Below are 21,634 nucleotides of genomic sequence, written 5' to 3' on the forward strand. Positions count from 1 at the left end.
TTTATTGTACTATAAAGTGGTGTAATATTTTGGTGTTCATGCACTGGCTGTTGAGGAACCTGATTTAACTCCCCCTGGTGTTGTTAAGTCTACGTCTTGGGCTTCGTTGTGAGGAAGGTAAAAATGTCATTTTACTTTATTAAACTATTTTTTATGCCGTGACGGATTTTCAGAGATAACAGATTTTGTTTGGATGTAGTAGCTCAGTGGTTAAGGTGTTGAATCACTAATCAGAAGGTTATGAGTTTGAAGCCCAGGTCCACTAAGCTGACTCTCCTGGGCCCCTAAGCAAGGCCCTTCACCCTCAATTGGTCAGTTGTATAAATGTAAGTCACTCTGAATCATTTTTAGTATTTTAGATTTTTTAAGACTATGAAAGTGTTAAAGGAAAATGAGATAAAAGATGTAAGTCGCTGTGGATAAAGGCGTCTGCAAAAAGGTAGTAAATAAAACCCATTTTCTGTCCCACAGCATTAAATGTTAGTATAAACAGGTAAAAAGTAAGACATGTTCTAAAAGGTAGAAGAGGATTAAAACCCTAACTGGTTTTAACAGTAACAGTAGCACTGAAATCAGACCGAAGTTCTGATCTTCTGCTTAATTTAGGCAGACGTCCCCATGAAGCCATCTTCACATCCATTAGGAACATTTCCAGACAGCTCCGATCCTCGTGACCGTGACGCATCGCCACGCTGCTTTGAGTAAGCGCTGCTGTTGTATCACTAATCCAGGGATTAGTGGGTCATATAGAAACAGCATAAATAAATAAATAAATAAATAATTCAGTTGCAAAACACTGCAGCTGTTGTCTTTTGTTTTCTTTTGAACCTCTTAAACATGCAGATTTTCATTCCGCCGTGTCCTAAGTATAAACGCATAAATGAACTTCGCTCTAGTTCCCGAACCGTGTGCTTTTAGATGAACGGATGAATAATAAATCAAAGGCTTAAACGTATGTTGTTGATAGACTTTGGCTGCGTTAAGACTGAACACTGTCACCATTTTCCCTCAAGACAGTAAGTGTGAGTCATGAAAAACTACCACAACCACTTCCTCTCTTCCCATTCAAACGATACAAATACACACATACACACACATACACACATACACACATATACATACACATACACACACATACAGACATACACACAAATACACACATATACATACACACACACACACACACACACATACACACACAAACACACACAAACACACACAAACACACACACGCACACATACACACACATACACACACACACACACAAACACACCTACACACACACACACACACACACACACATACACACACACATACACACACACAAACACACAAACACACACATACACACACACATACACACACACATACACACACAAACACACACACATACACACACACACACGAACACAAACACACATACACACACACATACACAGACACAAACACACCCACACACACAAACACACACACATACACACACGCACAAATACACACACACACACACACACACACACACACACAATGAACTCAGCAAGAGGTCACTCCATTGAAGGTTACATTTTGTAAAGTGGACAGTTTTTAACTCATGCTGACTCCGACATTATTCAACATAGCACATGGAGGCGGAGAGGTGGAACACGCTGCTGGACTTTTTGCGGCTTTGCAAAGTAAACAGAGAAAATAATGTGCATCTCGGCATTTTTCTGAGCATCTGGTGAGGTCTGGGATCGCTCAATGACTCAGGGACGGACATCTTACAGGGGGATGAGTGTCAGCGTGAAGACTTAGTTCTAAATAAATATTAGGTGATAAGTATTTCCTGATCTGATTTAAGTATCATATTACATAATTGATTAAAAAAACCTCTTTATTCTTACACATGCGTTCCAGGACTCAGTGTGAGACGTGTGTTTTTCCCTCTGTTGATAACAGGGCTGTCAAGTGTCACGCATTGAGAGTGACAGTCACGCATTTGGGTCTTTTGCCACTCTCTCCCGCCACACATTGTATTTCTCATGCAGAAAAACTTTTTGACTATTTATCATATATTTAATATGCCGCAGCTCCCAAAATGTATCTGTCCACACCGCTGTCTCTATGGAACCGGGCAGGAATCAAGCGCGTCTCCTCTGGAGTTCTTAGTCGAGCCTGACACTTATCAGCCAACCAAAAAAAAGAGGCTGATTGGCTACACAATAGCCAATCAGAAAATAGCACTATTGTATCTGGGTAAGATTTAACGCAACAACCAACGAACAAAACACCATTCATTAGAGAGGGTATTTTCGATGGTTGGTTTGAACAAAACCTCAACACAAAACAGCTCGTCTCTGGACGGGACATTGTCCTCAATCATGACCCTAAAAATGTCTGGGCTTGAGCCGAACTGTTTTAAATGGGAGCAACATTACAAATGATAAAGGAGTCCAAAAAGTCAACAAACACTTGTCACGGTTGCTTGTCTTCAAAACTTTAGAGCCCTGAGATAAGCTTACATTGAATTTATTTGGTTGATGATAAACACCTTCAAATCTGAGCTGCTTATGAACAAGAACTCGAGTCGTCTCAGTGAGAGGAAATAGGGTTGATGTCAATGTTTACTTTGAAGATACAAAGAATTGGGTGGAAAAAAATAACCGTTTTTGTTTTTTGGAACGTTTCTATGAATGTATTAACCCCTAGCTATCTAGAGAAAAACAGAAATACTGATGAAACACTATAAAAAGTAGTTCTTAAAATCCTGAGTGTCTTCTTTCATATGAGCTTCATATTAACACCACTTAGAGAGTGCATGTCACTTGAGTGAGACATGAGGAAGACTTTCAATCATCAACGTGGACACGGGACAACGTGGACATCGTCTCCATTTTTTTTGGCTTCTTGGAAAAACTGTGCTTGAGCTTTAAGCTTTGGACTAGATCGAAATTAGAAGTATATCGTTCTATCTATTCCATTGGTCTTTGTGTAAATTTTAGAAATGGCAGTGGAAGTTAGATCATGGTTTCTCCATGATCTACATGAACTACAGGAACAGAAAGAATAGAACTTCCTAATTTCGAAGGATGTTTAATATGGTAAAAAAAAAAAAAAAGGACATTACATATTGAAAAAAAAATTTGCTTTTAGATATAAATAATATCTATTATAATGCTAGAGACTTAATTAAGCATGACTTAATAGGGAAAAAAGGAAACAGTGGAAACGGTTCTGTATGTATTTCGTAGTTGTTGTGACTATAATTGAAACGATTCATTCATTCATTCATTTTCTACCACTTATTCGAACTACCTCGGGTCACGGGGAGCCTGTGCCTATCTCAGGCGTCATCGGGCATCAAGGCAGGATACACCCTGGACGGAGTGCCAACCCATCACAGGACACACACACACTCTCATTTTCTCACACACACACTATCATTCACTCACACAATCACACACTACAGACAATTTTCCAGAGATGCCAATCAACCTACCATGCATGTCTTTGGACCGAGGGAGGAAACCGGAGTACCCAGAGGAAAACCCCGAGGCACGGGGAGAACATGCAAACTCCACACACACAAGGCGGAGGTGGGAATCGAACCCCCAACCCTGGAGGTGTGAGGTGAACGTGCTAACCACTAAGCCACCGTGCCATATATACTTGAAGTTTAATTCTGTATATTAATCTACATTTGCTGCATTTTTATAGCATTTAAAAATGTAAAGATAGTTCTGAAAAACACTTTAAGATTAAGATATTCAGAATTCTACTGACAGGACACGTCCTAAACACACACACACAGAGAGAGAGAGAGACAGAGAGAGAGAGAGAGAGAGAGAGAGAGAGAGAGAGACAGAGAGAGAGAGAGAGACCAAGTGCAATAATATGGTCCCAGAAATCCTAGACTAAAACTATTACATGTTAACAACCATGAATTTGAAAGGTATGTACAGAAAACAGGACAAAACAAAATGTACAAAGGATTAAATACAGGATTAGTTATATGTTATGACACGTGCACTTGGAATGCAACGCTGTCTCAGATCTCCGTCTGGCTTCATGGACAGTCAATCTGAATCTGCCTAAAGGGCTTTGAGTCATAATGTACAGGGGGATTTTAGACCATTTGCTTCCGTAATAAACATCACAAGATGAAAGACATGGTAGAGTGACAGGAGCCACAATAGATGTGTGTAGAAAGAAAGAAAGAAAGAAAGAAAGAAAGAAAGAAAGAAAGAAAAAAGCCTGAAAGTCTTTATTATATAGAACGGGGCATAGAAGCCTTTATTATTGCCACATATACATTACAGCACAGTGGAATTCTTTTCTTCACATACCCCAACTGAGGAGGTTGGGGTCAGAGTGCAGGGGCAGCTATGATACAGTGCCCCTGGAGCAGGGAGGGGTTCAGGGCCTTGCTCAAGGGCCCAGCAGTGGCAGCTTGGCTCTACTGGGCCTTGAACCCCTATTCTCTGATCAACAACCCAGAGCCTTAACCAGTTGAGCCACCACTGCACCTACAGTATATAATATACCATTATAGTGTATCGTCTTCTTGATTAGGAAGCGTTCTAAACTTTTTGGTTTTTTTTTATTGGCTCACATGTAGCATAAAGGAAAGCTGGTCGGTTAGCCCAAGGAGCCAAGCTGAAATATTATCGGAAATAGTCTTGGGTCTGCAAATAAGTGGCTGCTTTTCAAAGATGTAATACGGTGTTCTTTTAAAGGGAAAAGGATAAAGCTGAGGAAATAACAGTACACTGGTAACAGTGTATGGATTAAAAGTGCATTATATAAGATTTTGTCTGGATTTATCAAGTCTCTAACAGATAAATATGTGGAAATTAAAAGACGTACATTCTCTTAATTAACTACAAAAGACACAGCAAGGTTCATAAGCGCTTCAAGAAAAATAAAAACAAAGAAAGAATACACATCAGGTGTGGTTTCAATTTACACTCTAAACTTTATCATTACGTATTATATTGTATTCGTACAATAATACCGGATGCTTACTGAAACGTGACCAACTCGGAACTCCAGAGAAAGAAAGTAAGATTTTTCCACGATTTTGCAGTGTCATCCATGTGCGTTTGACTCGTCCCCTGAATGTACCTAAAGCTTCGCCCCAACACGTATTTTGATTCCTACTAGAGTTAGCATTAGCAAGGCCTTATATCATGACATCACTTACAAAAGCACTCATCTGCTCAAAAGTACAACTTGTACAAGTGTAAACACACACAATTTGGGTACTTACTGTCTATTTTTCTGTGTAATAAGTTCTTATGAGCTTTAAGCACCACTTTTGGTGTCTCATGTTAGCAGCATTAGCCATGCAATAGACCATTCAGACGTTATAACACTATAAACACACACATTTTCAGGTTCAGCATGATTTCCATTTCTCAAAACACACAGTGTGAAGAGGCCGATATAAAAAAAAATACATTCTCTTTAGCCATTAAGCAGGTTTCTTCTTGTTCTAAGGCCATGGCTTATCTAAATATTTCTGATCATGTTCAACATATTATTTCAGATTATTTTGCTAATACAGCATTAAAAAATTGACTTTTCTACCTTAAATGTTCATTAAAGGACATAACACAGAAGCATTAAAAATAAAAAAGACACCATTACTAGGGTAAAATGGAAATAAGTAAAAAACAGAACAGAGAAATGTGATAAACGGAAACTAGGAATGTTAAAATGTTGACCATATTAGGAAAGTACAGTAGTAGACTTGTAGTCGTGTTACTAGCTTCAAATAGTCTTCAGCAAAGATCTTATTTTATATCAAATAATCAGAATTAAATCTAATTAAGTCAATTAGGCCATGACACACATAAGGAAGGTGTAAATGTGGACAGTGTCTACGATGCTCATATTATAAAGGCTAGAAGAAAGAAAGAGGGATTATGATGACAAATAAGCAGATACAAGTACAGAGAAACAGAGAGCTTTTGATTAGCTGAATATTTCGGGTTAATTTTAGGTGTCTTTGGTGATACCTGACAAAGCTGGTTATCATTTTGACCCCTGGTCTGCACCACAAGGCATGTAGTAACATGTACAGGAAATTTTCGTAATCGAATGCCATTGTGATTACACATCAACGTGCAGGAACACACAGTTCGGTTGAGAAATGAAATGTTTCGCCTCATGATTCGAGGCGTACAAAGACGTATCTGATACAACAACAACAAAAAAACATAAATCTTTTTTATTATAGGTCACAATGAGTGGTATAATTCAAGCTCCAAAAGGGTAAGCTAAAAAAAAAATAAATAAATAAAACTCTTTATTACGTTACCTTATTGGAAATTTAAATAACTAAATGTAAATCATTTAAATAAACAAATCATTTAAATCTATTTGACTAACTAAGGGTGCCTCGAATTCTTGTTTTCTATATAATCATTTAAATACTTTTACTAATTTATATGGATATCCGTACTCTTATTTTGAAATATGGCGGCCATGTTGATAAAACGTTCCACTATTATTTCCCCATAAGAACGTGACAGACCGAGTACCAAATGCATTACTTTGTTAAATCTAGTGCACTAACAATCTAATGCACTTTGTTAAATCTAGTGCACTATGTAGGGCACATGTATAGGGATCAGTGCACGATTTAGGACCGAGCCGTTAGCGTCCGGCTGTAAACAGTGAGGAAGTGGGCGGTTAAAATAGTTTACTACGATCCTGAACCAGTACAGTAAAGATCCCTGCAGGCTGTAGAGAGACTGGAGAAGGATTTATTCTGTACTTCATGGTAATTATTTGTGTCTTAATAAATGATTTGTACAAAGCTCGTTGTTGTGGGTGAGACGCTAACAGTCAACTGTCATTAACCGTCTTTCAGTTCAGGAGGTTTTACATTCATTTCCAGTTTAATAGTCTGTGTTTAATATAAAACAGTTTAATAGTCTGTGTTTAATATAAAACAGTTTAATAGTCTGTGTTTAATATAAAACAGTTTAATAGTCTGTGTTTAATATAAAACAGTTTAATAGTCTGTGTTTAATATAAAACAGTTTAATAGTCTGTGTTTAATATAAAACAGTTTAATAGTCTGTGTTTAATATAAAACAGTTTAATAGTCTGTGTTTAATATAAAACAGTTTAATAGTCTGTGTTTAATATAAAACAGTTTAATAGTCTGTGTTTAATATAAAACAGTTTAATAGTCTGTGTTTAATATAAAACAGTTTAATAGTCTGTGTTTAATATAAAACAGTTTAATAGTCTGTGTTTAATATAAAACAGTTTAATAGTCTGTGTTTAATATAAAACAGTTTAATAGTCTGTGTTTAATATAAAACAGTTTAATAGTCTGTGTTTAATATAAAACAGTTTAATAGTCTGTGTTTAATATAAAACAGTTTAATAGTCTGTGTTTAATATAAAACAGTTTAATAGTCTGTGTTACAGTTTAATAGTCTGTGTTTAATATAAAACAGTTAAATAGTCTGTGTTTAATATAAAACAGTTTAATAGTCTGTGTTTAATATAAAACAGTTTAATAGTCTGTGTTTAATATAAAACAGTTTAATAGTCTGTGTTTAATATAAAACAGTTTAATAGTCTGTGTTTAATATAAAACAGTTTAATAGTCTGTGTTTAATATAAAACAGTTAAATAGTCTGTGTTTAATATAAAACAGTTTAATAGTCTGTGTTTAATATAAAACAGTTTAATAGTCTGTGTTTAATATAAAACAGTTTAATAGTCTGTGTTTAATATAAAACAGTTTAATAGTCTGTGTTTAATATTAAACAGTTTAATAGTCTGTGTTTAATATAAAACAGTTTAATAGTCTGTGTTTAATATAAAACAGTTTAATAGTCTGTGTTTAATATAAAACAGTTTAATAGTCTGTGTTTAATATAAAACAGTTTAATAGTCTGTGTTTAATATAAAACAGTTTAATAGTCTGTGTTTAATATAAAACAGTTTAATAGTCTGTGTTTAATATAAAACAGTTTAATAGTCTGTTTAATATAAAACAGTTTAATAGTCTGTGTTTAATATAAAACAGTTTAATAGTCTGTGTTTAATATAAAACAGTTTAATAGTCTGTGTTTAATATAAAACAGTTTAATAGTCTGTGTTTAATATAAAACAGTTTAATAGTCTGTGTTTAATATAAAACAGTTTAATAGTCTGTGTTTAATATAAAACAGTTTAATAGTCTGTGTTTAATATAAAACAGTTTAATAGTCTGTGTTTAATATAAAACAGTTTAATAGTCTGTGTTTAATATAAAACAGTTAAATAGTCTGTGTTTAATATAAAACAGTTAAATAGTCTGTGTTTAATATAAAACAGTTTAATAGTCTGTGTTTAATATAAAACAGTTTAATAGTCTGTTTAATATAAAACAGTTTAATAGTCTGTGTTTAATATAAAACATTTAAATAGTCTGTGTTTAATATAAAACAGTTTAATAGTCTGTGTTTAATATAAAACAGTTTAATAGTCTGTGTTTAATATAAAACAGTTTAATAGTCTGTGTTTAATATAATGCAGTGTTTTGGGTCTTGCATCTGTTTCTAGACGTTTTAAGCAAGTAAAGAGACCTATAAATTATTATTATAAATAAAGTATTATTATTTTATTTTATTTTATATTACGTTAGAATTATTGAATTTAATTTAATGTTTTTTTTATTTTATTTTTTTTTTTTAATTTTATTTAATTTTTGTTTTTTATTTAATTTAGTTTTGTTTTATTTTATTTTGGAATTATTTTATTTTACTTTAGAATTATATTAGTTTATTTTATTATTATTTTTAATCACCATTTAAAGTTGTCCAAATTACTATTTTATTATTAATAGTAGTATTAGTATATTATACTATTTTTATATTTTATATATATATATATATATATATATATATATATATATATATATATATATATATATATATATATATACGTGTGTATATATATATACACACGTATATATATATGTATGTATTTTTATATTATATAGTATTAATATTATAATATTAACATTTTTATTTGTTAGTTTATCATTATTATTATTATTATTATTATTATTATTATATTAGCAATAATAGTTGTTTTTGTTGTTGTTATTGTTATTTATCAGTATTTGTGTGTTTTCAGGTGATGTGATGGAGCAGGAAACGTTAACATCGCTGAACTCTCTGTGTCTGGAGCACAAGAAGCATAATATTGACACTTTCAGGTGCATTTATCTGTTTTATTTATTTATACAGTTCACATTTTAAAATACCAAAATATTCAAGTCAAAAATAAAATAGTAAAACGGGCAAATGACAAGAAGAAGAAGAAAAACAATCAAATAAATATATACAAAATGATAATCTGTGAATATACAAATATTTACTAAAAAAGTGGGCAAAAATAGAGTAAAGCATCAATAATTAAATTTTAAATAGTTACATGGATGTAAAAAAAAATGACACAAATAATAAAAGCCAGTTAAATGCTAAAATTGAACAAAAGAGATTTTTTAATGTATGTATGAATGAATGAATGAATTTATTTATTAATTTATTCAATTATTCATTAATTCAGTGATTGTACTGGACATTTCTGGAGACTTTGTGGGTTTTCCTAAACAGAACAATGTTCAGTTTGATCAGTCGAAGTGGAATAAGATGAATATAAGATGAATATTACACTGTCAGGATTTTGAACCAGACCTGTAGATGTTTTCCTATAACTGCATGTCACTTGTGTATTATATATGCTTCTAGTTTTATTAGGATGTAAATAGTACTATATAAATATGATGATAGCCAGTTATTGGATGTGTCTGAGAGCCAGATAATCGTGCTGCAGTTACAACATGTCCGGAGCGTAGTTGTGTCACATGTCAGAGATCTGAAGCTCGAACACTAAACTCTTTCATTCTGGCCTAAAAGAGATCTGCCAGGGATTAGACTGCAGGGATTACCTTTCTCAGGCAGAACAAGTGGATTGAGATCTTGTTCATTGCTGTGAAGTGTTGGTTATGGGAACGCAGCGCAGGTTATGTAACACGGTCGATGTGCACAGGATTTATCCACCGGAACAGACGCCTCTAAAACATTGTGAAAAAATGATGATCAATGTGAACTAAAATAAATCGATTTAGTTGTTTTGCATTATTCTGTTTATCGTAACAACAATATATTATATTATGTTCATAGTACATATCCTACTGTATATTTCTGTTTATAGTAATAACAATATATTTTGTTTATAGCGCATACCCTTCTGTAAATTTCAGTTTATGGTAATAGCCATCTGTATATTAGTTCATAGCACATATATATTCACCTGTATATTATATTCATAGTACACACACACCTGTAAATTACTGTTTATAAGAATAGCCATATATTTTGTTACAGCACATATCCTTCTGTAAATCTGTATATTGTGTTCATAGTACACAAAATACTATGTACAAGTACAATAGTACTGTAAAATACTCCCATATTACCACTTTATTTAACTTATTTAAATCTGTAAACACGGTATATCCTGCACTTGCTGCTATTGCACTCTGGTTAGACCTAAACTGCATTTCGTTGCCTTGTACTTGTACATGTGTAATGACAATAAAGTTGAATCTAATCTAATCTAATCTAATTATAAAGTATTCATTCTGTGTGTTACATGTTCATATACAAATATTAGCTGTATGTAATTAATGAAGATTTAAATCTTATTGTGTATCAGTGCTTTTGTATTAATAAAAAGATCTGAAAACTAAAACTAAAAATTGCAGACGTAGTAAAACGGGAGTCCCAAGCGTCTGTCCCGCACGTTTAAATCATGAGGCGAATCATGTTTGAATGATTTATATTCAGAACAATACGTGCTGAGCAGATCTCAGAATAAATACAGAATAAGATCATTTTTAGCCCCTAAGGTGTCACCCTTTCTGTTTCATCCACTCTAAAAATTGAAGTAAATGTAGAAAAAAACGAAAAACAAAAGTAACAAAATCATTTAATTTCCCAACAGACAAAAATACGAGCTGATTTTTTTTCTTTTTTTTGGTAATTCAGTTGCTCGGAGTTCTTTGCAGTTACACACAGTAGGCTGTAAATAGTTGTCTTCATTTCAATTTTATGTTTTTTTTTTTTACCTGTTCTAGCTATCTGTATACCCGACATACAATATACTGTATACCCGACATACAACTTAAAAATACAATTTTTATCAGCGTTCTTTAACACGTTTCTCCATGTTTCTTCTCCCCTCTAGGCTTTTCATGGTCACATGGAACGTGGCTATAGCAGAGCCTCCTGATGACATCACGTCTCTCCTGCAGCTCAGTTCCCAGAAGAAAGCAGACCTCTATGTAATCGGGTCGGTGCTGATTTACATTTACAGCATTTAGCAGACACTCTTATCCAGAGTGACTTACATTTTTATTTCAGTTTATACACCTGAGCAGTCGAGGGTTAAGGTTCCTAACGTAGGATTCGAACCAATGACCTTCCGATCCGTAGTCGGACACCTTAACCACTGAGCTACCACATCCCTGTGTGCAGTTTTACATTTAAATGTCGTACAATGTCAGGTACAACATCGAATACACTTCATCGATTCGTTTCTCTTAGTTCATACAGTATGTAATAGTGTTGACACGAGCCATCCGGGTCACGGCACCGAGTTCAGAGAGATTGACTGACTGATACTGAGATTTACAACATTATCGTATACAATCGTGTTTGTCTAAGCCTCTGTTGCTGTTCTCTATTTCTTCCCCAGGCTACAGGAAGTGAGAGCAGCACCTCTGAAGTTCGTCACAGATCTAGCTTTTGGAGATTCCTGGAGTTGCCTCTTTATGAATACGTTGACTCCTCTGGGTTATATTAAAGTACGCCTTCTTTTCTTACTACTCACTAACCAATACTTAGCTTCTACAGAATGTCTACATGTTACAGGTTCTTGTCAACTTTTGATTTTGGGAGGCAAAGTACTCCAGCGTTAAACGGAAGGAAGGAAGGAAGGAAGGAAGGAAGGAAGGGAGAGAACAGGAGAAAGCATGTTAGGAGTACAGGTTAGAGAGGCAGAATCCAGTTAGATCTGCTCATGTGCTTGTAAGATGCAGAGGAGAATCTTATAATCATTACACTCATTGATGGGAAAATCGCTATCCAGTCGATGTTCTATGAAGTCGGCATTTCTACCACCGGTTGCCATGGTAATAATGATTATCAGCGAATGGTCAGTTTTTCAATAAATGCATAGTTTTTTCATATCTTCTGAACACTTTAAGATGCAATATTCACCACACTACCTTGATCAAGCTTGAATAAAACGGGAATCCGCAACCTGAAACAAGAGAAATAATCTAGTCAGGCTGGTAAGAAAAAGAAAAAAAAACAGCACAAGTATGTGTGACGAGAACAAGGTAAGGTTCATTTGTATCCTCGTCCGTGCACCTTTAACTTCAACAGTTCAACACTGGACTATACATACACACAGCGTTTAATACAATAATCTACCTGTTACCACTGGATACCATCCGATGCACATCCATGACATTTCTGTATCCGTACAATGTTGCACGTTAACATATTTTATATATAATATATATATAAAGTAAAAGTTGCAAATAATGTATAGTGTTACTGTAAGCATGTCGATTAGTGCACTGTGTGTACTGACTATGTATGAACATATTGTACATTTTCACATTTGCACGTTTTCACCTGTTAATATCACCTGTATTTTAATTGTTTCTGCAATTTCTGGAGCACAATCCCAAGAATTTCACTCACCAAGGCACATGTGCTGTGGTGATTTGCAGTGTTGTATAAAGTACTAGAAAGCAATACTTGAGTAAAAGTACTAGAAAAAGACTTCAATAGAAGTGAAAGTTACCTTTTAGAATATCACTCAAGTAAAAGTCTTAAAGTAGCTGATATTTACTGTACTTAAGTATCAAAAGTAATTTTCTGATATTTAATGTACTTAAGTATTTGAAGTAAAAGTAAAAAGTAAAATTTCACTGATTTTCTGGAGGCATAAGACCAAGGGCGGTTCTAGGGTCTCATCTTTAGGGGTTTTAGCCCTCAGTGAGAATTTAAAACAAGAAGAGTTTTATATTTTATATTATATGACTACATAGTAAGCCAAAAGTTATGGTATTATTAAATGGCAAAAGTGGACACCAAAATTTTATGCATGATGTAATGATGCCAGTCTTGAATCAGATCAGTTCATGTATGTGTGCATTCTCTACAAACAGTGTGTCCAATGAATGCAGTCATTAATAAAATATATATTCACAAGACAAAGACCAAATCAATAAATATTTTTATTTAGTATTGATATTGCATTAATATTTTGTTTGTGCTACAACTCTGGTAATAAGAATAGTGGTTGCTTTTGGTTGCCGCCGTTATAGATAAATGCCTCCAGCTCTGACTGCGCGTGCACGCTGCACGTGTCTGTGCTTCTCCATAGAGCGTGCGGACGTGCAGTGATTCGTGTGGACGTGCGTAATGCAATCTAGGAGCAGTGATTCACCAAACCTCCCTTATTGCAGTCGCACACATTTCTTCTGATTTTATTTTGTAGTAACGAGTAACGAAGACGCTTAGTGGAAATATAACGGAGTAAAAGTACACATTTTATCTAGGAAATGTAGTGGAGTAAAAGTGAAAGTTGACGTAAATTTAAATAGCGAAGTAAAGTACAGATACGTGAAATTTTTACTTAAGTACAGTAACGAAGTATTTTTACTTCGTTACATTACAACACTGGTGATTTGACAATAAAAGTGACTTGACTTGACTACACAAACATCTTTAGACCTGTTAAGGAAGGCGTAAAGCCACAAGGACCATCATTAAAATTGGTGATATCAGTAACAGATTCCTCACCGATCTGGACCCAAGCTTTCTAAAGCCGACCGAATGACACACGAAGTCTCTGTGTTTCTTTCCTCAGGTGTCCTCGGTGAGGATGCAGGGTCTGCTGCTGCTGTTCTTTTCTAAGTTAGAGCACGTCCCGTTTATCAGAGACATCCGGACCACATACACTCGCACTGGGATGTACGGATACTGGGTAAGCACCTGTAAATAAACACACACTCTATGTCGTGTATTGGGATGCGTATTGCGCTGGATTTCTCACTAAACCAACTCAGAGATCTGTATGTGTTTATTCCTTCTTATATTTTGCTCATATTAAACCCCATTGTTTGTAATTGCTTGAATAATAAATGGGGGATGCATCGATCTGCTTCTCTGTATTGAACAGATTTGTGATGCTGCCTGAATATTTAAATTAGTATCACTGATTAATCACAAAGAATGTAATCACAAATGGGATGTCCAACACCCCCAAAACACACACACGCATGCACGCACACACACACACAGACACACACACACAGACACACACAAACACACGCACGGACACACACACAGACACACACAAACACATGCACGCACACACACACACAGACACACACACAAGCACACACAAACACAAGCACGCACACACACACAGACACACACACACACGCACGCACACATACACAGAGACATGCACGCACACAGACACACACACACACACAAACACACACACAGACACACGCACACACAAAAAACACACACAGACACACACGCACACACACAGACACACACACACGCAGACACACACAGACATGCACACACAGACACACAAACACACACGCACACACAGACACAAACACACACACACACACGCACACACACGCACATGCACACACACACAGACACACACACATGCACACAAACACACACACAGACACACACACGCACACACACAGACATGTAGACACAGACACGCACACACAAACACACACGCGCACACACAGACACGCGCACACACAGACACGCACACACACAGACACACAAACACACACACAGACACGCACGCACACACGCATGCACACACAGACACACACGCACGCACACACACACATGCACACAGATGTCAGCATTATTAAAGTGACAAATGGTTTGCTTTATAGATCTAAGTCCGTATTAGGAATTTTACATAAACATACAGATGCTCGTTTTATGTATTAAATCGTTTTAAACTTGTTTTGATAGTATGTTCTTATTTGGTGTGTTTTTATATCTTACTTATTTTAACATATTATTTGTATAATTGTATGTTTCCTTTTTCTTCTTTTTCTGCTTTGAGATGCTACTTTTAAAAGCGCTATAGAAAATAAAGTTTATTATTATTATTATTAAATTTATTATCATTATTGTCTCTTTCCTGCTCAGGGAAATAAAGGTGGCGTAAGCATCCGTTTCTCTTTGTACGGCCATTCGCTCTGCTTCCTCAACTGTCACCTGGCAGCGCACATCCATAACGCCTCAGAAAGAGTGGAGGAGTTTGAGCACATCTTCAACTCCCAGACCTTTGATGGCAAAGAAAGTCTGTCTATTTTAGACCACAAGTGAGTGTCCAGCACGTCTTTAACTTATTCCTCATATCACAGCAATTACAGCCTTCTTATGAATTACAGAATGACTTTTTTTTATCCATTTATAGTCATGTTTCCATCCATCCATCCATTTTCTACCGCTTATCCGGGTATAGTCATGTTTAACATTGTGAAATCAACACACATACCTTGTCTTATTTTATTTAATCTCTACAAGGCAATAAGACAAAAAAAAAGCCTGTCATGTTAAAAAAGAACTAACTGTTACAAAGCACTGACACTGGAGACTCCTTCTATAAATGTTAAATAAACGTCTCATCTTATTTTACTTAAACTTCACCATATCAACACTTCTATATGTTAATAAAACACACCCAGTTTGATCTGGATTATTATTCACCTCGGAGAGATAATGTTAACTGTAATCAGAGCTGCTGTTAGAGGAAATTACTCAGTGACCAATCAGATTAGAGAATTTGTGACCAATCTTCTGCATAATGATTACTGACTTGAAGCGATCAGCCCCCACCTCCCCCCAGCATTGTACCCTTCGTTTTATTTATATATATATATTTTTTTTCAATTTATATTTGTTTTTAGGCTCGTCTTCTGGTTCGGAGACTTGAATTTTCGTATCGAAGACCACGGGATGCACTTTATCCGCAACTGCATCAACAGCAAGAATTTCAACCTTCTGTGGTCTAAAGACCAGGTACACAACGCAACATCATTCTGTTCCCATAGCAACACGTTCAGCGATTTTTTTTTTTTTTTTTTTTTTTTTTTTTTTTTGACCCTCCTCGTAATCGTCCTTTTGTTTATTCAGCTGACTATGATGAAAAAGAAGATTCCCAGACTGCAGCAGTTCGAAGAAGGACCTCTCAATTTTCAGCCTACCTACAAATTTGACTTGAATTCCGATAAATACGACTCCAGGTGAGCGTAACGTGAGACACCGTCCCCTCCACCGGGCTGCGTTACAGCTGTAATGCATTACAGTTACTCAGGGTTTGTCCTCTTCTTATCCTCACAGGATACAGACGGCTTGGTTCGGTCTTATGTAAGAATTCAATTCTTAAATAAATTCCCTCATAGAAAAAAATCTTTACTTATTCTTGACTAACGCTCTCCTGTGACGTCCACTTTCAGTCTGACTGATGGACACAGCGCACTGTTTTAGTTCCCTCATACTAAACTAGCTACATTAGCGTATAATACATCTTACAGAGCGTCATGTGATCACGCTGCTAACACTCTCACTGGAATAAGTCAGACATACTAATACTTGTGAAATCGTAATAGGAAAAGTGTAAATTAAATAAGTCGGAGTAACCTGAATCATAGAGGGAGAGTGAATGAAAAGGAAATGCAGTCTTAATAAACTTAATAAATACTGTAATGATTTGCTTAGTGCTTAGTTTCTTTCTTTATATATATATACACAATTAAATTCATTCTTTTAAATTAAAATTTTTTTTTTTATATTTACACTGTACATCTTTTAAAATATTATTTTTCTGCTTTTTTTCAATTTAATCTATTTGTAATAAATGCATTGATTACTTTGTTTATCCCTTTTTAAAAGGTCATTCGTTTATTATTTCTTTTTGATATCAATTGATTTATTTAGATTTAATTACATTTATTTATTTATCTATCTATTCATTTATTTATTTACAATTGTATTTTTATTTATTCATTTATAGATTCATTTAGTTAGTTTCTTTTTTTTATTTATAAGCATTTCTTTTATTCTTGTCTGTGTTTTAAATATAAGCTGCATTATAACAGAAATGCCACTTAACCTCTTTTCTTGTATTTTATCCTTGATGATCGTTTAATAATCATGCATTAGTTTAGTAGAACTCATATCTGTGTGTAATTAACTAACCCTACACACTGTGCTATGTGTTTAGTCGCCTGTGTGTGTGTGTGTGTGTGTGTGTTCCATTTTAATACAACTCACTGCTCTTCAGTGTAAAAGCGGAGATGATATTCTTGCTGCTATAGAGACGAACAATTCACTCAGTATAACCACTCTGTTATAAACACCCATAAAAACATTGCAAGAAGATAAATCTCTGATATTTCCACTGTTAAAGAGCATCATTTCTCTTCTCTTCTCTTCTCTTCTCTTCTCTTCTCTTCTCTTCTCTTCTCTTCTCTTCTCTTCTCTTCTCTTCTCTTCTCTTCTCCTGTCCTCTCCTCTCCTCTCCGTTCTTCTCCACCCTTCTCCTTACTTTTCCTTTCTTCTCTTCTCTTCTCTTCTCTTCTCTTCTCTTCTCTTCTCTTCTCTTCTCTTCTCTTCTCTTCTCTTCTCTCTCTTCTTCTCCTCTCTTCACCTTTCTTTTCCTTGCTTCTCTTCTCTTCTCTTCTCTTCTCTTCTCTTCTCTTCTCAACCTTCTTCTCCTCTCCTCTCCTCTCCTCTCCTCTCCTCTCCTCTCCTCTCCTCTCCTCTCCTCTCCTCTTTTCTTCTCTTGTCTTTTCTCATCCTTTCTTCTCTTCTCTCCTCTCTCCTCTCCTTTCTTCTCTTCTCTTCTCTTCTCTTCTCTTCTCTTCTCTTCTCTTCTCTTCTCTTCTCTTCTTTTCATATTTACTTGACTCACATGACTGAGCAGTGGGAAAAAGCGGAAGCCTGCATGGTGCGACCGGATCCTGTGGTGGATGAACTCCAAACCTCGACTTGAGAATGCAGATACAAAGCATAATGATGCAGATGATGAGCAGAAGCAGCTCGAGGAGCCGTTGGATGAATTTCCTCTCAGAGTCGTGCAGGACACTTACACCAGCAACATGGAGTACAGCATCAGTGACCATAAACCCGTCATTGGCATTTTCACACTGGAGGTGAGGCTCAAATGACCTTTTTTCTATTGCGCGGCATCTTTATATTAGGAACGACACTGCGGTTTAGAAGTATTGGCATCCTTCAGGAAAGTGATCCAGAATTACACATGTAGGTTGTGATCATTTGAACTTGAATATAGATATAAATATATGTTAATTACTCAAAAATATGTTAATTACTTAACGTTATGTACTCAAAGAAAATGTTTGTTTTGCAAAAGTCCAATTAGTCCATTTTTTCTGGTCACTGAATCTACTGGACTACTGAGAAAACATGAGGAAAAAACAACTGAAAAGTCTAGTGATTATGGATAAAGAAGGGATTTGATGCGTGAAACTCATATTTATACCCTCAGGAAATAAGACATGGTTTAAGGCAACCAGAGAAGAATAAAAATCCAGAAATGCAAAATTGCTTTTATTTAATAATTTTTGACAAAAAAAAAAAAGACTTGTGATGTATTTTTTTTTTTTAATTTTGAAGATATATATGTATATATACGTAATGTGGATGTGTATCCCTGTAGCTGAGGAAGCTGTACGAGACTCCACTAGTGCATGTGTGTGCTGAGGGCAAATGGAGTGCAGACATGGACGCTGTGGTGACTTATAGTCCTCTGGAGCAGTTTCCTTCAAGTGCTTGGGACTGGATTGGCCTTTATAAGGTCAGGATCTGGGTCTGCACTCACGTTTGGAGGAGTGAGGGATGAAATGTCTCTCCATGTCTCTCTCTCGGTCTCTCTTTTTCTCACTCTCTCAGCTTCTCTGTTGCCCCCCTTCCCACTCTTTTTCCTGTCTCTCCTTGTCTTTTCATCTCTCTCTCTCTCTCTCTCTCTCTCTCTCTCTCTCTCTCTCTCTCTCTCTGTCTTTCTATTTCTCTCACTCTCTCATTTTATCTGTTTCTCTCTGTCTTGCTCTGTCGCTTTCTCATGCTCTTGCTCTCTCTCTTTCTCTGTCTCACTCTTTCTCTGTCTGTCTCTCTCTCTCTCTCTCTCTCTCTCTCACTCTCACTCTCACTCTCTCTCTCACACACACACACACACACACACACACACACACACACACACACACACACACACACACACAAGCATACACAGTTCCACAGAAAGTTTTTCTAGTAGGCCATACTAGCTATCTGACGTGCATGACAAGTTTGAACCGATACTTATACTGAAACCTGAAGTATTAATTCCCTTTATTTTTGTCTTTAAACTCTACTAAGCAAAAAACAAAGTTTATTTATGTGTGATTTTTTTTTTTACTAAAGCACTTGACAGTTGAACTCAAAAAGCAATTTGCATACTGTAAAAACTGTAGCATAGTGTGTAAAGTACAACTATTATAACAATACTAATAACAGCAAAACAAAATAATTCCAAAAACATTTCAGGCTTTTGGAATTTGTCACAGGATCGCTTTTCCGATATCTCTTATATCCATCATATATCTGAGATCCTAATATAACCCCATGCTGATGCTGGGGTCAGACTAAGAGCTGAATTTGTGCAATTTCAAATGAAACAGTGTTTTATACAGGCTTGTGTAATGAGTTGTTCATTAAATTAAAGCTTCTCTCTCTCTCTCTCTCTCTCTCTCTCTCTCTCTCTCTCTCTCTCTCTCTCTCTCTCTCTCTCTCTCACTCGCTCGCTCGCTCTCTCTCTCTTTCTCTCTCTCTCTCTCTCTTTCACTCTCTCTCTCTCTCTCTATCTTTCGCTCTCTCTCTCTTTCGCTCTCTCTCTCTCTCTCTCTTTCGCTCTCTCTATCTTTCGCTCTCTCTATCTTTCGCTCTCTCTCTCTCTCTCTCTCTCTCTCTCTCACTCGCTCGCTCTCTCTCTCTCTCTCTTTCTCTCTCTCTCTCTCTCTCTCTCTCTCTCTCTCTCTCTCTCTCTTACTCGCTCTCTCTCTGCAGGTTGGCTTCCGCAGCCTTTCTGACTACATCACCTACACCTGGGTAAAAGATGACCAGGTGGCCTTGAATAATGAGCTCATCCAGGTAACATACTGCAATTCTGCCACATGCCAGATATATAATGTGAATATATGTGTATATATTATATATAAATATATAACTTTGAATATATAATGAATTAATTTGCTATAAATTTTTAATGTTGTTGTTTACAGGTTTATGTAAGCAAAGAAGAGATCCCGGTTGTAGGCGGCGAATGTGTCCTATGCTACTACAGTAGTAACCTGCAGTGCATTGTGGGTATCAGTGAACCTTTTCAAGTGAGTATATACTGTAAGCAGTTATATATGAAAACAAATCTATTTAACTAATGACTGTGAAATGTTATTTATAAACAGTATCTTGCTAGTCCTGGCTTTACAATACCTCACATTCTATCCTGCAGGTTCATGAGTCACAAGCAGCGATCGAAGAAGGTTTTTTACTTGAGAACGTTAACAGGTTCGACCAGGTTTTGTCCAGTTAGGACTACACGAAGAAGCCGGTCGATGCCGATCAGCATCGGATGCTCTTTTTCCGTCAACATAAAAACCTGAAGAATTTATTACACAAGTGCAATTTTATCCGAATACAAAACCTTTTAAATGCATCCTAAGCTTTCTCCATTCTCCTTTGCCCTTTTTGTGTCTTAATTTTTTACTGCTAGTGTTGCATTTTCTCACCACTTATATTCATCAGGCCTTTAATTTAATTATTTTAACTGTACAATTTCATTAACGCTTGCTCAGAGAGACTGGAAAAAAAAATAATTTAATTTAGAAACATTCTAAAGCAAATTATAATTTATCAAGCTTTAAGGTCAGTGTAAGATTTTAAGGTTTTTTTTTTATTTCCTTTTTTTTCCAGCTTCTTTATTCATGTACTGTAATGTACTGTAATCACTGTGTTATTTTATAGTTCGTCACGTTTTATTTAAATCTGTTACAAAAGAAGTACGTAATGTTGAAAACTATCACTTTGCACTGGTTCCTATGACTCAACACGTGTAGTTTGTACAACACATAATACTGTGTTAAATGCCATTATTAGATGAATTACAGTCTGAATTATTTTACTTGTATTTCTTTTTATTTCTGTGTGTATTAAGCTGATTTGTCAAACCAGACGTGTCTCACGTTATTTTAAAGATGTTTCGTTTAAACATAGTGTGAAGGATTATTTCAATATATGAGGTAACTGATTTGTTTTTTGGCACAACTGTATAATTTGTACTGTAAAAAATATAGAAATGATAACTTTTTATATATATATCAGAATGCATAGATACATGCTGAACACGTGATTATTATTAATATTTTTTTTTTATTTTATCCACAATTTAATTCCTAAGTCTATAATTATATATTGCTTTTAATTGCATAAAAAAAAATAAAAAATAAAA

General features: G+C 35.3%; 1 protein-coding gene across 2 annotated transcripts; it reads left to right on the top strand.

Moving 5' to 3' along the window:
* Positions 1-6,642: 6,642 nt before the first annotated feature.
* inpp5ka (inositol polyphosphate-5-phosphatase Ka) lies at positions 6,643-21,577 on the top strand. 2 transcript variants are annotated; one of them, XM_060888107.1, is made up of 14 exons: positions 6,643-6,764; positions 9,125-9,206; positions 11,243-11,347; positions 11,753-11,861; positions 13,943-14,059; positions 15,274-15,449; positions 16,038-16,149; positions 16,264-16,373; positions 16,471-16,497; positions 18,056-18,284; positions 18,812-18,949; positions 20,194-20,277; positions 20,409-20,513; positions 20,639-21,577. In XM_060888107.1, exons 2-14 carry the CDS (start codon positions 9,133-9,135, stop codon positions 20,717-20,719), a joined length of 1,467 nt encoding a protein of 488 aa, XP_060744090.1. In that variant the 5' UTR covers positions 6,643-6,764; positions 9,125-9,132; the 3' UTR covers positions 20,720-21,577. The 2 variants fall into 2 exon arrangements, with proteins under 2 accessions (XP_060744090.1, XP_060744091.1); XM_060888108.1 differs by lacking the exon at positions 16,471-16,497 and having other exon boundaries at positions 20,639-21,576.
* Positions 21,578-21,634: the final 57 nt, after the last annotated feature.

Source organism: Tachysurus vachellii, chromosome 15, assembly GCF_030014155.1.
Source record: "Tachysurus vachellii isolate PV-2020 chromosome 15, HZAU_Pvac_v1, whole genome shotgun sequence".
Classification (NCBI taxonomy): Eukaryota; Metazoa; Chordata; class Actinopteri; order Siluriformes; family Bagridae; genus Tachysurus; species Tachysurus vachellii.